The following is a 17,492-nucleotide window of genomic DNA, read 5'->3' as shown; positions in this document are numbered from 1 at the left end:
ATTTTAATTAAAATTATTTATCAATAATATCGAACTTAAATAGGAAAATCCTGCAAGCAACTCAGCTTATGACTAAAAAATTTTTAATCGGGGACTCTTAGGGCTTGGAAATAATAAAAATGAATTATTATGTAGGTTTGCTTATAGATTATTTCTATACCATCCTGATCTTAGTTCAGAATTAGATACGAACTTTCTGACCGGATTTATTTAATTTCATCAACTAGATAATAAAATTAAGTATCTGTAGCTAATTTTTTTAATAAAATCCCCTATTTTCTTATGTGATAAAAAAAGTAAATTATATATTTCTATATGATTTTAAAATCTAAAATAAAGATGTGATTGATATTAACGAGTGGCTGCGTCTCTTCTATAAATATAATAAAAAAATTTATTTTACATAAAAAATTCAACATAAATATGATTAATTTAGATCTATTTAAAAATATTTCCGCCAACATTCTCGATGGAAACAGTTATAATTATAAATTTAATGAAAATTAATTTCCATTTTTTTAGATTTCGGAAGAAAAGGAAGTTTTTCGAAAAAATTTCTAAAACACATTTGTTTTCAATTATAATTTTATTCGTATTCGTAAATATCATCATCATCGTCATAGCTTTTCTTATTATGTATAATATAATTATAATAAGCATATTAAAACTGAAACAGAAAATAAAATATAAAAATAAAATCACATAATTAGTAATCACTATTTTCAAACTTCAAAGATATGTATTATATATAGATCGAATTTCCTTTTCGATATATCATATCGTATCCGTATGTGAGTTAAAGAGGCTGTGAAATATATTAAATCAAAAAAGTAGTAATTAATTACCTCAATTATATGGATCTAGTTTTGTTATTTGGTTTGAAGAAACTTTTGAAAAATAAATATTTAAGTTAAATTACAGGAAGTTTTTAAAAAATAACAAAAATTTTCTCAACAATTTCTTTCAAGTTTTTAATAGTAAATTTTATTTTATTTTTGCAATAAAAATTTTTATATAAGGGGTTTTATTTTTGATAAAATCGTCAACATATTTCATTAAACATCATATTCATAACTTAATAACCCCCACTTCAAAAATATTAAAAAAATTTGAAATTGAATAATAAAATTATTTTTCTATTTAAATAATTAATTTTAACTTCAAAAAAACAAACGGAAGTTTTATTTTTAAAAACTATATATAGAAGAATAAAAATAGTAGAATTAAAAAAATAATTATTTTAAATATTAAAGTTTTCTTCTAAAATTTTTCAAGCTTTAATCGTTTTTTACAAAACTAAATAATTTTTTATAATAAAGTAATGTGTAACATTTTAGAAGATGAGTATTGGTCTGATTCTGATTATTTTAATGGTGGACAATCAACCTCAACACCGATTTCACCTGTAAACATTCCAAGCGAGGATTTTTCATTATCTCAGTCTATTGGACAAGAATTAGTTGTTTCATTTTCTGGGGATTCTACATCATCCAATTCTGTAGATATAAAAAATTCTTTCGCACTGACTCCCAAGAAGTCGAGGAAGAGGTGCCTCTATTGCACTGCAATATACAGCCATACTACTTCACAAAGTATATTACTTTTTATTAATTTTTGGATTACCTTTATTTTCTCAAAAAACATTTTGTTACATTTTCTTATCAAAAAATATTTTGCATATCATATTTGTAGTATTTTTGACATATATTTTGGTATTATCGTTAACATTTATTAGAAATAATTTAGCCAGAAATTAAATTTTATTGTATTTATCATAAAAATCTTATTTTTGTGTATGAAATTGCACAGAATAATAAAAGAAACATTCTACATAAATTCAAAAATATTAAATAAAATATTTACATAATAATATTTTTATTTTTTGTCAAGCTAATCTTAAGAAACATCTAAAGTCCGCGCACTCAACTATATTCACTGAGTTATCACAAATAACAACAAAAGATACGATGCCCGGGATTAGAAAGCCTCTAATACATGAGAATTTAAATATGAATAAACTTATATTAAACTTTTTGATAAAAACAAATAGTCCACTAAGTTTAGTGGATAATGAATCTTTTAAAAAGATGATCTATTATGCAAATAGTAATCTGAAAGTTTGGTGTAGGCAGACCGTATCCAAAAATTTAGACAAAATTTATAATATTGCCAAAATTCAACTAATAAAAAAATTTAATAATGTTAAAAATAAATTTGCCTTAACTAGTGATATATGGACTTCCCATAATGGTTCAGCTTACTGTTCATTAACACTTCACTACATCAACGATGACTGGAATATTATAAACATTGCCCTAGATTTATTATCGTTCGCCCACCCACACACGGGGGATGATATATCATCACTTTTGATAACCTCCATGAATGGTTTCGAATTTAAAAATAATATAATATCTATAACGCATGATAATGGCGCTAACGTGGTAAAAGCCGTAGAAATAATTAAAAAGTATTATCATTTAAATTATGAGACTGTTTTATATAGTCATCGTTGTATGGCACATATCCTTAACCTAATCGTTAATGAGGGCTTCATATTTTTGGACGATAAATTGGAAAATATAATGGCTTTCGTTTCCAGGTTACATGTGTCGCCTAAGTTATTGCAAACATATCAATCCTTTAATGGGGCTACAAAAATACCTCTTCCAGTGAAAACAAGATGGAATAGCATATATCTTATGATAGCAGCCATTAATAAAGTATAAAATAAAAATATTTTTGTATATTTATAATATTATTTCTTTTTATATCTATTTATAGAATATCAAGGCAATACAACATCTCAGTGAGCTTGGATTAATTGAAACCAATTTGGCTCCTGAGAATATAGAATTCTTCTCAAATTTAGAAGAATTTCTAAAGCCTTTTTATCAAATAACAGTTGAAATAAGCTCGCAGCTCCCAACAATAGGGATGGCGATATTGTTTTTCAACGATATTCTGGAGAATTTAAAAAATCAAGAAATAGGTAATTCTGATGCTTCAATACGAGAAGCAGCAACATCTATGATAAAAAAATACGACGAATATAGCCAGCATATATTAACACCAAACAACTATGCTGCATCAATACTGGACACTAGGATTAAAAATACATTAATCACTAATTTAAAGGAAGATGCAGCAATTAAAAATATGGCTATATTCAAAGGTATTTATTCAAAATATACGACGGAGCCATTTGATGAGTACTCATTCAATAATAATAACAATCCTTCCAACCTTAAAACTATTTCATTATTGCAGGGATTGAAAAGAAGGTATATTTGTAATATAATACATTTTGATAGAATTAATTTAAGTGATATATTTTATGATTTTTATTTATTTAAAATTTATCTCTTTAGAAAAGTATCATCAAATGGCGATAGTGACAATCAAATAAACACCTATCTTCTTGAGCCGGTAGCGCCCGAGACAACTAACGTGCTAGATTGGTGGAGAGGGAATGAAAATCGATTTCCTCATTTAGCTAAGATGGCGCGAGACTTTCTATGCCAACAAACAACTTCCGTGGCATCGGAAAGAACTTTTTCTCTTGCTGGAAATACTATTACTAAATTGAGGAACAGGATGGCTCCCTCCACCCTAAAACAATGCATATCGCTATCATCTTGGGATATAAATATAATGGGCCTTCATGACGATATATGGCAATAATTTGTTAGGCATAGTAATAATTTATTTTTTACTAAATAATTATATTTTTCTAAATATATTTAATAATAATTTTATATTTTAAATATTTTTTAGGCTGGAGTCTATATCCACAAGCAAGATGAGATGCATTCGATTCGTGTTTATGAAAAAATTATATAAATATAATTAATATTGTATTTTATATTCTATTGTATATATTTTTATTTAAATCAAATTTTAAAAATAAATTTATTTCTACTAGCACTTCACCCCCATTTAGTATATATATATATATATATATATAAATATGCATGTTTCTTTCACGTGGACAAAGCCGCGAAATCAAAATAAAATATTTTTTTAAAACCAAGCTTAATAAGCTGACATTAAAATTAATAAAAAAGAAAAACTATTATACCAATCGAGGGGTAATAATGGTATATTTCTAAGAACAATTTTTTTCTACGCTCGGCCTTCCAACTCTGTCAACATATTAAATTTAGATAAAGCATGCTGATTTGATTGTTGTTAATAATTATGGCAAAGTTTAAAAATAATGTGTTCAAGAGATAATTGACGATATTATATTTATAACTAAGAAATGAAAAATAAATAAAATAAAACATTTGCAATTTATAAAAAAAATTAAATCAATTTATATAGTTTATTTTATATAATTAAAGTTAAATAACTTTTTAAATAAATGTGTTATTTATTATAATTAATTTTACAAACAAAAAAGAAAAAAGAGAATAAAAATAAAGCTTTGAATTATTAATTTAGAAGGTATAATAATATTAATTTAATTTAAGATTAGATATGAGATTTATTTTATCTTACTTTACATATATCTGAACCCCGTGTCTAGATTCCGGAATAAAAAATTTAACATATAAAATAATATGAACCTCGGGTCTGGACCCTAGGTCTGAACCCAGGGTCGACCTGAGCACAAAATTTGGTCGTAAATTTTACGACCAAGCAAATTAACAACACTATGATATAGATCGAATTTCCTATTTGATATATCATATCGTATGTGAGTTAAAGAGGCTGTGTGTGAAATATATTAAATAAAAAACTAGTAATTACCTCAATTATATGGATCTTGTTTTGTTATTTAGTTTGAAGAACCATTTGAAAAATAATTATTTAAGTTAAATTACAGGAAGTTTTTAAAAAATAACAAAAATTTTCTCAACAATTTCTTAAGTTTTTAATAGTCATTTATTTTTATAAATAAAATCGAAATCCATATTTTTTTAATAATAATAATTAATTAATCATTCTGTCATATTGTTATTTTTATGCACATTCTGTTTATAAAAGTTTGCGATAATCTCTTCAGAATCTTTTTTTAGTGAATTTGGTGATATTAATTAACTTGACAGTTAACATCGCCGTAAACGTAAATTGATTTCTGATAAATAAGTAAATTTTGGTATTTCCAATAAGAAATCTTCGATTTATTAATCTTAAATATTGTTTAAAATTTTATTCAAATTTCATATTATATATGTTTATTATTTATTATATATAGATTAATGTTACTTATTTATATAAAAGTTATTTAACAATAAAAATATTTTATATACTTTTAGAATTGCAATAGAATTGAATATAAACTATAACTGATCATTATAATATATTTAAATAACATAAAAATTAGATATGATATCGGATCGGTAATCGGTCGATATCAATTTAATATCGGATCGGATAGGCCTCCAAAAAGTGATATCGGTATACACCTACTTAAAACCCAAATTTATTAGTTATACCTTTAAAACCCGTGGTGATCCTGGATAGTTGACATCCCTTTAAAAATTATGACATATATATTATTGGGAATATAACTTTAATATAATAAAGAAAAACTTTTTATTGGCCATTATTTTATCACAAATTATAAATTTACATTTCTTTTTATTATTTATACATGCATGAATGACGTTGAATTTTTATATTGGTCCTCCACATTAAATTACAATATCAATATGTGTTAAAATAAAATTTTACTTTTTTATTTTTATTCCGTCATGCATGGGCTACTCTTTTTGATTATTTATTACATATATTTTTATTTTACCATATAAATTTTTTATCAAAAGAAAGAAAATGGTAAGAAAATAATAATAAAAAAAGCTTTATTAATTTAGAATGAATAAGATAAGAAGAATAAGATTTAATTTAAGATTAGAAAATGAAATATTTTTTTTTTACTTTTCATTTATCCGAGCCCAACCCCAAGGTGTAAGTCTGGACCCCGGGTCTGAACCCCGAGTCTGAACCCCGGGTCTGGACTCCGGGTCTGAAATCCGGTCGGATTAATTTTTAAATAATAAAATCAAATCTAAATATAATAGTTAATCGAAATTGTTCATAGGACTATCAAAAAAATTTATTTTTTAGTTGAAGAGGCCATTAAAAAAAATTTCTCTTCAGGGGGCTATACAAATTTTTTAGGGGGCTCGAGTCCGTACGCGCCCCCTCCTATTGACTCCACTGGAATAATATTTAGCATTTTAGCAATATTTAATAAATTACACAATATTTATTTTGTTTGTAATTAAATAATAACAAGTAACAAAATTATAAGAAACAATATTTATAAATTATTTATTGCATCGGTATCCCAGTTATTTTGAATTAAAAAATGTCTAAGGCTGGTACCACCCTGTTTCGCTTTTTCGTCAAAAATAAATAGCCTTGTTGAAAGCAATCTCAATCAAAACACTTGATGTTTGTCAAGAAAGTTGAGCTCAAATGCTGTATTTCATCCACCAATCTAAAGAGTTAGTTTAAGTAGATACCAAAGGTTCTTCGAGATAATCCTTATTGATGATTCAAAAATAAATTATAATATAATAAAAAAATAGACTAACAAATTGTGCCGATTATTTATTCAAATCTAAATACTACTTCACCATAATAGTACCAAGATGAGCCTCGACTCGTGACGTTCGCGTTAGCTAAGCCGACGCTCAAAATACATTCCTTTTAATAATTATATTGGTTGAATCTTCAAAAAACCTATCTAATATTATTCTATAGAGTAACTAGTAACCTTTTATGACCTAATTAGTATTAAAAATGGTAAATAGGTACTTTCAAAAGTAACATCTAGCAATACTAACAAATTAAAAATACCTAAGAACACCCTATATGTATATAGAATTATGGAATGCTCCCTTTTATGGGATTGCCTAATATGTGATACAATACGCACTATGAATAGAACTTAAATAATCTAATTTAAAATATTTTTATTATCATAATAGAATATATAATTCATGATATGTTTTTATTTGTAATATGTCAGATATGACAAGTCATGTAACAAGTTACATGGCATCATTTAGATTTTACATTTATTAATTATGGAAAATGGTAATTATTTAGCATCGCAGGAGTCGTCGAATAATTCACCTACACTAAAATATTTTAATTTTTTTTTCTTGTCATCTCAAGTGATGCATATTATAATGCTAGTTATAATTTTTATATAGATACTTGGAGTTTTAGCCGTGATTATAACTGGAGCATGGATTAGTAAATTCAAAGGTGGTTTAGCTTGGCAAAGTGATCCAAGCAAAGAGTTCAATTATCACCCATTATTTATGGTCATTGGATTTATTTTCTTGAACATGGAAGGTATCCTATGTTACATTATATTATTATTTTATTCACATATATGTTCAATTGTTGGTAAGGAAAAGACTTTAAAATTTATTAGAATAAATAAATATCATTAATTAACTTTTATTTTCTGTTTCTGAAATAATTTATAGCTGCTAATAATATTTATCTATTAACATTTTATAATAAAATCCTTATATTTTATTAAAGTTTTTAGGATAATTTTATATTAATCTATAAAAAAAAATAACATATTTATGATCAAAATAAAATTGATATATGGATTTTTAATTAATATTTCTTACAAAATTTGGGAACAACTACAGATGAAATTATTCCAGACTTTTATTAGCCTGACATTTAAAATTTGATAATTTGTGATAAAATTACTAATTTAATTCAGAAACTTCTACACTCCCTTAATACAATTATAATTTAAATAAAAGGTTTAGATTTGATAATTTATGATAAAATTACTAATTTAATTCAGAAACTTCTACACTCACTTAATACAATTATAATTTAAATAAAAGGTTTAGATTTATATCAATTAAACTTAATATCACTTTTATCATTTATGTCATTAATGAACAAACAGTACCATGATATCTTTTATCACTTCTAAAGATAACCTTTCGCCTTGACTCTTGGATATCCTTAGACCTGTGCACTGGCCGGCCATTTGGTTACGCCGGCGCACCATCGATTGTAATTTTTTAATGTCAATCAGGATTTTGATGAATTTTTATTTTCTACTATTTTAAAATCTTAATTATATTGACGTCATTATAGAATTCAATCAATCAAAAATCTAAAATTCCAAAAGTTACCATAATTTTACATATTTTTAAAATGGATGCATCTACTTTAATAATTTTAGTATCCTAACTCTGGATAATAAAAAATCCATAGTCTGGAAATTTTTTGCAAAAGAATTAAAGAAATTATTACAACTCTTAGATATAAAACTGCATAGGTTGAATTTGAATTCGAGGAATATCAAAGAAAATGCCTAAGAACAATAGATTTAACATCAGACATGTTAGATCTTGACAGCATTGATCCATACCCGGATACCCATTTTCAAATTGGCAATTCCAATGTTAATAATAACAATAATTCCACGCATATGAAAACCTTAAAATTAAATATCCCAACTCGTTGGCATAGTATATTAATTATGCTAGAAAGCATATCTGGATTAAATAAGAATTTAATTAAAAATGTTTTAAAAAGAATTGGGAAGCACTTTCTCAAATTATGAATCTGATCTGGTAGAAGAACTATAAACATTTCTTTCAAAATTTAAAGAAACTGTTGAATTTCTTTCAGCTGAATTTCTTTCAGTACAAAAAGGGCCTACTTTAAACTTGACGTTACTTTTTAAAAGTGAAATTGAAACACATTTAATATTAAATGATAGTGATAGTTCTAAAATTATTTCACTTAAGGAAAATATACTAAAAAAACTTGTGTTACGATTTCCGGTTTGTAATCTACAAGTAATATTATATAAGTATATTCTTTTATTTAAAATTATCTAGGTATTGACTTCTCTTTTAGATCCAAGATTTTAAAAAATGACAATTGTGTCAAAGTATTTAATAGAGCAAAATTGCTCAGCTTCAGAATTTATAATAAAACATCTTAAACTTATAGAGAATGATGATAATCAGGTAGTAAATATAGCTAATGAGGATGAATTATTAAATTCAAGTTATTTGACAAAATTGGCAAATAAACATTCAACAAATATAAATTATGATTCCAAGTTAGGTGACTTAGAACAAGAATGCCACAGTTTTCTTGGAAAACGACATTGACAAGATATGGACGTTCTAAATTTTTGGAGAGAAAAGAAGAGTGAACTTCCCAATCTTTCCAAGCTCGCCAAAAAATTCTTTGCATTCCGGCGACTAGCACACCTAGTGAAAGAATTTTCTCTACCGCTGGATTGACGTTAAATTCAAGGAGATCATCATTATGTCCCAAAAATTTAAATAAAATGATTTTTATACATGATAATTATAAAATTACGAAATCGATTTTGGATATAATAAGTTTTCTATTAAATGAATATTAAAAAATATGCAGAGATATCTTTAGAATAGTGTATATTTATTTTATTTTTTTTAAAATAATTAATAAGCAATTAAAAAAATTTATATATGCGCCGATTTTATTGACGGCGGCTAAAAATCGGCGCGCCGCCGGCCGTCGATTAGATTTTTTAAAAATTGCGCCGGCGGCCGATATTTCGTCGGCGCACGGGTCTAGATATCCTTAATTTTATCTGAAGCTGTTTTACCCACCATTTTAACACATCAATTAATTTTTTAATCTTAAATTTTTAAAAACACTCATTTAACCCCCCATTGGAATATATTCAACTATTACAAAATGCTGATTTTACCAGGGGCTATGAATAGTTAGATTCATTTCCAAGTTGTAATTTAGATAACCTTATCAGATGAACCAAAAGAGTTGCCATAGGCCATCAAATTGGATGTAACATAGTTCAACCACATACATGCATAAAATATAAAATATCGGTTGATTTCAAAGGAAAACAGGGTCTTAGTTAGTGTTGTTAATTGACTAAATTTTTTGACTAACAGACGACTAACTAATAGTTTTAGTCGAAAAATTTGACTAAAAATTTTATCTACTAAGCCACTAAATTAGTCTGTCGACTAAAACGACTAATTTGGTCGACTAAAGCAACTAATTTGATCGACTAAAGCGACTAATTTAGTCGACTAAGTTGATCTATTGAGTCGGCTTAGTCGACCAAATTAGTTGTCTGTTTAGTCCACTCATTTAGTCGGCTTAATCGAATAATTTAGTCATCTAAATATAATTTTTGAGGCATTCTGAACCTGCATCACTGTATAGTCAGGGTTAGTGTTGTTAATCTAGTTCTTCTGACTAGTGTTGTTAAACGACTCGTTTTGAGTCGATTTTTAAAAACGGCTAACTCAATATTTTAGCTAGAAAAATATTTCCTAAGCCTCGAGATTTCGTTGACAGGAGTCTAAACCTTTGGGTCATCTATGAACAAACTCAGCAGGCTTGTGCAATATTATTCTGGATAGTTAGCCGTTTTTAAATAGCGAGTCATTTAACAACACTACTTTCGACTACTTGAGATATCAGAGAAGATGTAAAAAAGTAAAGTGACAATTGTCATAATCGTTATTTTTAATCTTTTTTGAATTTTTTTAAAGCAAATAATAGGTATTCACCCTCTATTGTGGACATCATATTTGAATACACACACTATAAAAAAGGTATAAATTTTAATATAAAATTTTTTACAGTTTAATACACATGATGTAAAATAGATACACATATATTTTATTTATTTCTATAGTACCATTTTTATTAAGTTTAATTACTTTAAATAATTCTTAAATATTATTATATTTTATAATAATTATGAAATTAAATATGATTATTATAATATGAAATTAAATATGATTATTATAATATTCATGTTTTTTTAATAATAAAAATTATATGCTATTATGAATTTTATTAGTTGTAATTTTATAATTTTTAGATATAATTATGGTTCCCTTTTGAGAACACTATTATGAAATAAATAAATTATTCATTACGCGATTAAAATTATATAAAAATTATTCTAATCATCATGTGAGATGAGGCTGCCAATGAAGCTGATGTAATTGGCCCTGTGAATTGCTATGGCGAGTCTTTGTCTTAAGAAGAAGGAGGTTCATCTGTTAGTTTGTGGATTAGTGATCCAAGTTCCTTGAAGAAAGAAAGAGCACGATTTCCAAAGGTAGTCAAGGTAGTGGAAATGATGGGAATGAATAAGTGATCTTGGGATATCTCTGAATATTTTGCAATTTTTAGAAGCTCCTTGTTCTCCAGAATGTTAAGGGATTGATTGGGAGGAGCCAATGGATCAAAAGAGTAATCCCAGACCAAGAATTGACCTCGCTTCCAGGGAATTTGAGAGATCCCGTCAGGGCGTTTCCCATCAGATCTGAAAAGACCAGAGGGTTCGAGAATAGAAGGAATTTGAGCGGATCTCAGAGCTCTAAGAATTATAGAATTGCAAATGTTATGTCTAACGATGCGGCCTTTACATGAACGACAATATAGAATATGCCTTCCATTACTCAAAACAGCAGAACTGCAGCCGGCACAGATGTGGGGTTGGGTTACTATGCAATTTAAACGGATGCCTATTGCATGAGTTAGCTCATTTTGGGTTAATTGTTATTGTAAGTTCGCGGATGGAATGGCTTCGAGAAACTCATGTCCAGAACCATTAAGCAGAGAGGAGAATAAGGGACGGTCCAATGATTGCATACTGGAAAGGAGAGATTCGACGCAGCTTGCAATAATGGGCTTATCCCAGTCCCTCTGCTTGTTCGTTTCTGGAATTGGGTGGTCGGCAATGAATCGAGATTTCCATTCAATGATGGCACTATCAAAGGAAGGGTCAGAATTTTAAGAATTAGGATTGACTAAATTTTTGGTTAAAAGACAGCTTTATATAAAGGCAGTTAAGGCAAGATCGGAAGGGGATCTGATGCCTAGTCCTCCCATCTTGGTAGGAAGGGTGGCTTGTGTCCACGCTAATTCATGGAATTTTAGATTAAGGATACTTTCAATTAGGACTTTAATCCCATTTTCATAAATGCCTAAGGAAGTGGGAAATTTAAAAATAGGGGTAGAGCGGAGCGCGTAAAGAGTTTTTGGGATATTGAAGAAATTTTTCAGGAGAAAAAAGGTTTTTTAGAGGGGAGAAGGGAAAATAAGTCAGCCAACTCATTAAGGGTTTCGAGTGTAGATTGTAGGAAGGATGATATGGCTATGTGTCCACCAACGGGAGCACCTAAGTGAGATAATTCCTCCAGAGTAATCTGTTTTGAAATTATGAAAATTGTTTTCAGATGAATTAATTGGAATGAATTCTGATTTTTCATGGTTGATTGATAGACCAATGGATAGCCCTGCATCCTTGATTATCATTACAGCTTTATTAATTTCGTCGTTTGGACCACAAAGGATTCCATCATCGATGTACCATGCATGCAATGATAATGAACATGCCTCGTTAATAGATTTAACAATTTCATTAATCCCGAAACAGAAAAATAAAGAACCTAGAGGATCTCCCTGTTGTATGCCCTCAATCGAAGGAATTTTATAGGTATCAAATTGGAGAGTGGAAGGCTGTTGATAGCATGAATAAAAGAATTTAGTGTAACCAGGAAAGAGAATACTCGATGAGCTCAGAAAGGAATTCCGAGAAAGAGTGTTATAAGCATTGTTGAAGTCGATTTTGACTAAAGATTCGTTGGTTGGCTGGGTTTCTAGATGAACAACATACCAACACCAAGTTGGAAAGGACTTAGTATATTTGAAGCTTCATGCTTTATTCGAGAGGAAATCATTTTTGCTACTAAACGACGAAAGGTCGAGCCAATTGCAATCGGTCTTAAATCATTATTGGGTTTTTGAAGGGCTATTAGCCTGGCACCGAAAAGAATAGGGGAAACAAAGGTTGGCACATCACCTTTTAAGATTTTGTTGCAAAAGTTTGTAATTTTGGAAAGAATGGAAGTTTGAGAACATATTGAGGGGGAAGTAATGTCCTGGAGAAATATAGGACGGATTCCATCAAGGCCATGTGCTGAATCTCGATGAAAGGTAAGGATAGCTTTCCTCACTTCATCAGTGGTAAATTGTGATGCGCATGTAGAGTGAGGTTGTAGAGATATAGGGGTTATAGTTGTAGAGGGTGTTTTTTGCAGAGCTTCAAGTATGTGTCGATTGAAGGTTCGGCGAGGGAGCTTGAGTAGAAACCAATCTAAGTGCACCTTTGATGTTAAGATTGTCAATTTTTTTAGTGATTAAATTGGCCTTCAGCTCGATAGCAGAGGGTTTCATTTTATTTTTGACAACAGATGTCTTCCCGTGTTCGTATAGATGAGGGACAACTATTGAAGCAGAATCCTTGATTTGCTGGGTTAGGGATTTATGTGAAGTTTTGTCTGGCACCTTGAAAATATTATAGCCATAGAAAAGAAATTTAAGCCATTCGTTTTCATTATTAAAGTTTAGCAATAGGGATGATAGACAGTCTGTAAAGGATTTGGCCACCGTCAATCTTGCACCTTTGGGGATCCTTGAAATAATGTTAGGTTTTGGATGATCAAGGAAAAAATCTGAAAAGCTTGAATTCGAATTTTGAGGAGGTGGTTTGTCAAAAATGAAAGACAGCTATTATTATAAAAATTCTAAAATACATAGTTCAAAACTTTCGAATAGTTGCATATTTTCCATTTTATAAATTATGTCATTTCTCTTGTACAAATTTTTAAAGAACAGGAAGTTAAAAATCCTATTAAATAAAGGTAAAAGAAATGTTTTATATATAAATAGATTGTTATATTCATTAATAGTGTTTAAAATTTAAATTTTAAGGTACATACACCCAAATACATAATGCAATATGAATTTGGGCTTTTTTGATTATTTTTTTTATATTATTAAATGTTCTTTATTTTCTATCTATAGTCAAAATGTACTGTATTCCAGAAGTTAGTTCTGATTCTAACCTTAGGGGTTCATAAAATGAGGAAATTCTTGATTCAAGATCAGCAGATATTGATTCTAGTGGAAATGCATTTCAACTATTGGTACCACTACATTCCAATTTTAAATTGTGTTTTCTTAATTGGTTCTGTGGTATAGAACTTCAAGTATTACTCGCCCAAAAGGGAGTATTGCTACAGCCAGAGTTAATAGAATTTATAATTGCCAGTTTCCAACTGAAAAAAAATTCTAAAAGATGGAGCGTGGATTCATAAGATCACGTAAATGGTATCACCGTATAGGTCCATATACTTGATATGATCCTCATAAATCTTGGTTAATGTATAGGCGAGATTTTGTAGCTTTAAAAGTACCGGTAAAAGAACAGATGCCATTATTAACATTTAAAATTTCAATAATGTAACAAAAATATGAACGCTAGCGTAAAAAAACGAATATCAATTAACACCAAATATAAAGAAAAATCTAGCAAGGGGCCGACAAGTCTTATTACGCATAAAGAAATAAGACTGGATTTAATAACACCTGGGTGTAAATTGGTTACGAAAGTGATCCAAATATGGTGTATCATTATGTTTTACTACAAAAAACTATTTGTTTTAAATTATTTCATGAAAATAATATAAATTTGTTTTATTACATTATTTATCAAATATTAAAATTATATATCTTTATTTTATAATAGGTTTGAAATTGAAAAAATATGATACTTTTTACACGCATTTTGTATTTAAATACACACTAAAAAAAATTTTTTTAAAATTATTTTTAATTTATTAAGAGCCTTTTAAAGACAAAATAAGCTTTTTTAAAAAATTATATCATTTATTGATATGTCACGCAATAGAGGGTTAATATATATTGTAAAGATGTTAAGATAAAATTTTAATGAAGATGTACCATAGAAAAGTGACAATTATCATGTTATTTTTGAATTTTTTTGAATATTTTTATAGTAAATAGGTAAAAATAAATATTGTAAAGATATTAAGATGAAATATCAGTGAAGATGTACCATAGAAAGACAATTGTCATAATTGTTATTTTTTAACTTTTTTGAATTTTTCAATAGTAAATAGGTAAAAATAAATATTGTAAAGATGTTAAGATAAAATTTCAGTGAAGATATACCATAGATAAGTAACAATTGTCATAATCTTTATGAATTTTTTTAAAGCAAATAGGTATTAATATATATTGTAAAGATTTTTAATTATTAATTAAAATTTCAGTGAATAAGTACCATAGAAAAGTGACAATTGTCATAATTGTTATTTTTTAACTTTTTTGAATTTTTTAAAGCAAATAGGTAAAAAATATTTTGTAAAGATGTTATGATAAAATTTCAATAAATATGTGCCATAGAAAAGTGGCAATTGTCATAATCGTTATTTTTTAACTTTTTTGAATTTTTTTTATAGTAAATAGGTAAAAATAAATATTGTAAAGATGTTAAGATAAAATTTCAGTGGAGATGTACCATAGAAAAGTGACAATTCATAATTGTTATTTTTTAAAATTTAATATAGTAAATAGCTAAAATACAATTATGACATTTTAAAAAAATAACAATTATAAATTGTCACTTTTCTATGGTACATCTTCACTGAAATTTAATTTTATCTTAACATCTTTACAAAAATTATTTTTACCTATTTACTATAAAGATATTCAAAAAAGTTAAAAAATAACAATATGACAATTGTCACTTTTTTATGGCAGATCTTCACTGAAATTTTATCTTAACATCTTTACAATATATATTTTTACTTATTTGCTTTAAAAAAATTCAAAAAAGTTAAAAATTAACAATTATGATAATTGTCACTTTTCTATGGTAACATCTTCACTGAAATTTTATCTTAACATCTTTACAATATCTATTTTTACCTATTTACATAAAAATATTCAAAAAAGTTAAAAAATAACATTTATGACAATTGTCACTTTTCTATAGTAGATCTTCACTGAAATTTTATCTTAACATCTTTATGTCGTAAACGATACTTATTTTAATAGAAATGTCAATCAATTTTTATAAATATATATATATTAGTTTTTAATTAATGAAATGTCAGTCATTTCTGAAAAATAGGTTGTTAATTTTTGTGAAAAAGAAATCATTATTTTTTACTTGGTAATTTTTTCATGATATTTTTTGTAATGATAAAAACTATGAAATTTAAATAAAAAGTGTTTCCTTATTTTATAATTCCGAATTTAACTCTTTAATTCAGTAGTGTGTCTTTTTGAGTTTATTTTTATATTAGAATTTAGTCTCTTTTTTTTATATAATTAATATTACAAGCCATCCTTTCATAATAATAAGAATAAGAATACGACTCAAATTTCTTTATTAAAAAACACCAACAACAATATCTATACATTATCAAAAAAATTACAAATCATAAATATCTAATTATCTAATTCTTCATGTCCCAAAGGTCCATTATTAGTTCCTCTCGAATTAATCCAAACTCTTCATCCCAAAATGGATAACAAAAGACTTTACAATATATATTTTTACTTATTTGCTTTAAAAAAGTTAAAAAATAACAATTATGATAATTGTCACTTTTCTATGGTAACATCTTCACTGAAATTTTATCTTAACATCTTTACAATATCTATTTTTACCTATTTAATATAAAAATATTCAAAAAAGTTAAAAAAAACAACAATTATGACAATTATCACCTTTCTATGATACATCTTCACTGAAATTTTATCTTAACATCTTTATTACAATATATATTTTTACCTATTTACTCTAAAAAAATTCAGAAAAGTTAAAAAATAACAATTGTCACTTTTCTATGGTATATCCTTATTTAAATTTTAATTTAGCATGTTTACAACTTATAATTTACCCTATTGCTTCAAAAAAATTTAAAAAAGATTGAACATAACGATTATGACAATTGTCACTTTACTTTTGTACATATCTAATATATCAAGTAGTCGGAAGAACATTAACAACACCCGACTATACAATGATGCAGGTTCGGTAACGCCTCAAAAATTTTAATTATATTTAGACGACTAAATTGGTCGATTAACCTACTAAATGGGTTGACTAAATATACTAATTTGGTCGACTAAGCCTACTAAATAGATCATCAGTCGACTATACTAGTAGCTTTAGTCTACCAAATTAGTCGTTTTAGTCGACTGATAGACTAATTTAGTCGCTAAAGTTTTTAGTAGATTTACACGAAGAAATCGACTAATTAACAACACTAGTCTTAGTTATATATATATATAGTCAAGGCAGACCTGCAAGACATGCAGCAATTAATTCAGCTATTAGTCATTCTCTTGAGGGCCCAATTAAAAAACATACTGGAGTCTGCTAATTTATCATCAGATGATGGCCTATGCCCATATGGTTTAACTTCTGTTATTGGTCTTTAGTTATAATTTAGTCGCTAAAGTTTTTAGTCGATTTACATGAAGAAATCGACTAATTAACAACACTAGTCTTAGTTATATATATATCGTCAAGGCAGGCCTGCAAGACATGCAGCAATTAATTCAGCTATTAGTCATTCTCTTATGAGGGCCCAATTTCAAAACATACTGGAGTCTGCTAA

The 17,492-nt window shown here is 27.3% G+C and overlaps 1 protein-coding gene and 1 long non-coding RNA gene across 3 annotated transcripts in view; both read left to right on the top strand.

The window, feature by feature from the left end:
- Positions 1-3,181: 3,181 nt before the first annotated feature.
- On the top strand, positions 3,182-3,821 carry LOC135922313 (uncharacterized). The gene is made up of 3 exons (XR_010570845.1): positions 3,182-3,284; positions 3,372-3,697; positions 3,778-3,821. It is a non-coding gene; the product is annotated as an uncharacterized LOC135922313 (long non-coding RNA).
- A 3,193-nt stretch (positions 3,822-7,014) lies between these two features.
- The window catches only part of LOC135922731 (transmembrane ascorbate-dependent reductase CYB561-like), a 26,462-nt gene continuing 15,984 nt past the window's right edge, over positions 7,015-17,492 (top strand). For both annotated transcript variants that reach the window (XM_065457181.1, XM_065457180.1), the window contains exons 1-2: positions 7,015-7,133; positions 7,173-7,317. In XM_065457181.1, coding sequence (XP_065313253.1) covers positions 7,044-7,133; positions 7,173-7,317 — 235 coding nt within the window. In that variant the 5' untranslated portion in view covers positions 7,015-7,043. The remainder of the gene's footprint in view (positions 7,134-7,172; positions 7,318-17,492) is intronic.

The sequence above is a fragment of the Gordionus sp. m RMFG-2023 genome, chromosome 1 (genome assembly GCF_954871325.1).
Source record: "Gordionus sp. m RMFG-2023 chromosome 1, tfGorSpeb1-WG-v2, whole genome shotgun sequence".
In the NCBI taxonomy this organism is placed as follows: domain Eukaryota; kingdom Metazoa; phylum Nematomorpha; class Gordioida; order Chordodea; family Parachordodidae; genus Gordionus; species Gordionus sp. m RMFG-2023.
This window is presented reverse-complemented; position numbering and strand designations above follow the sequence as displayed.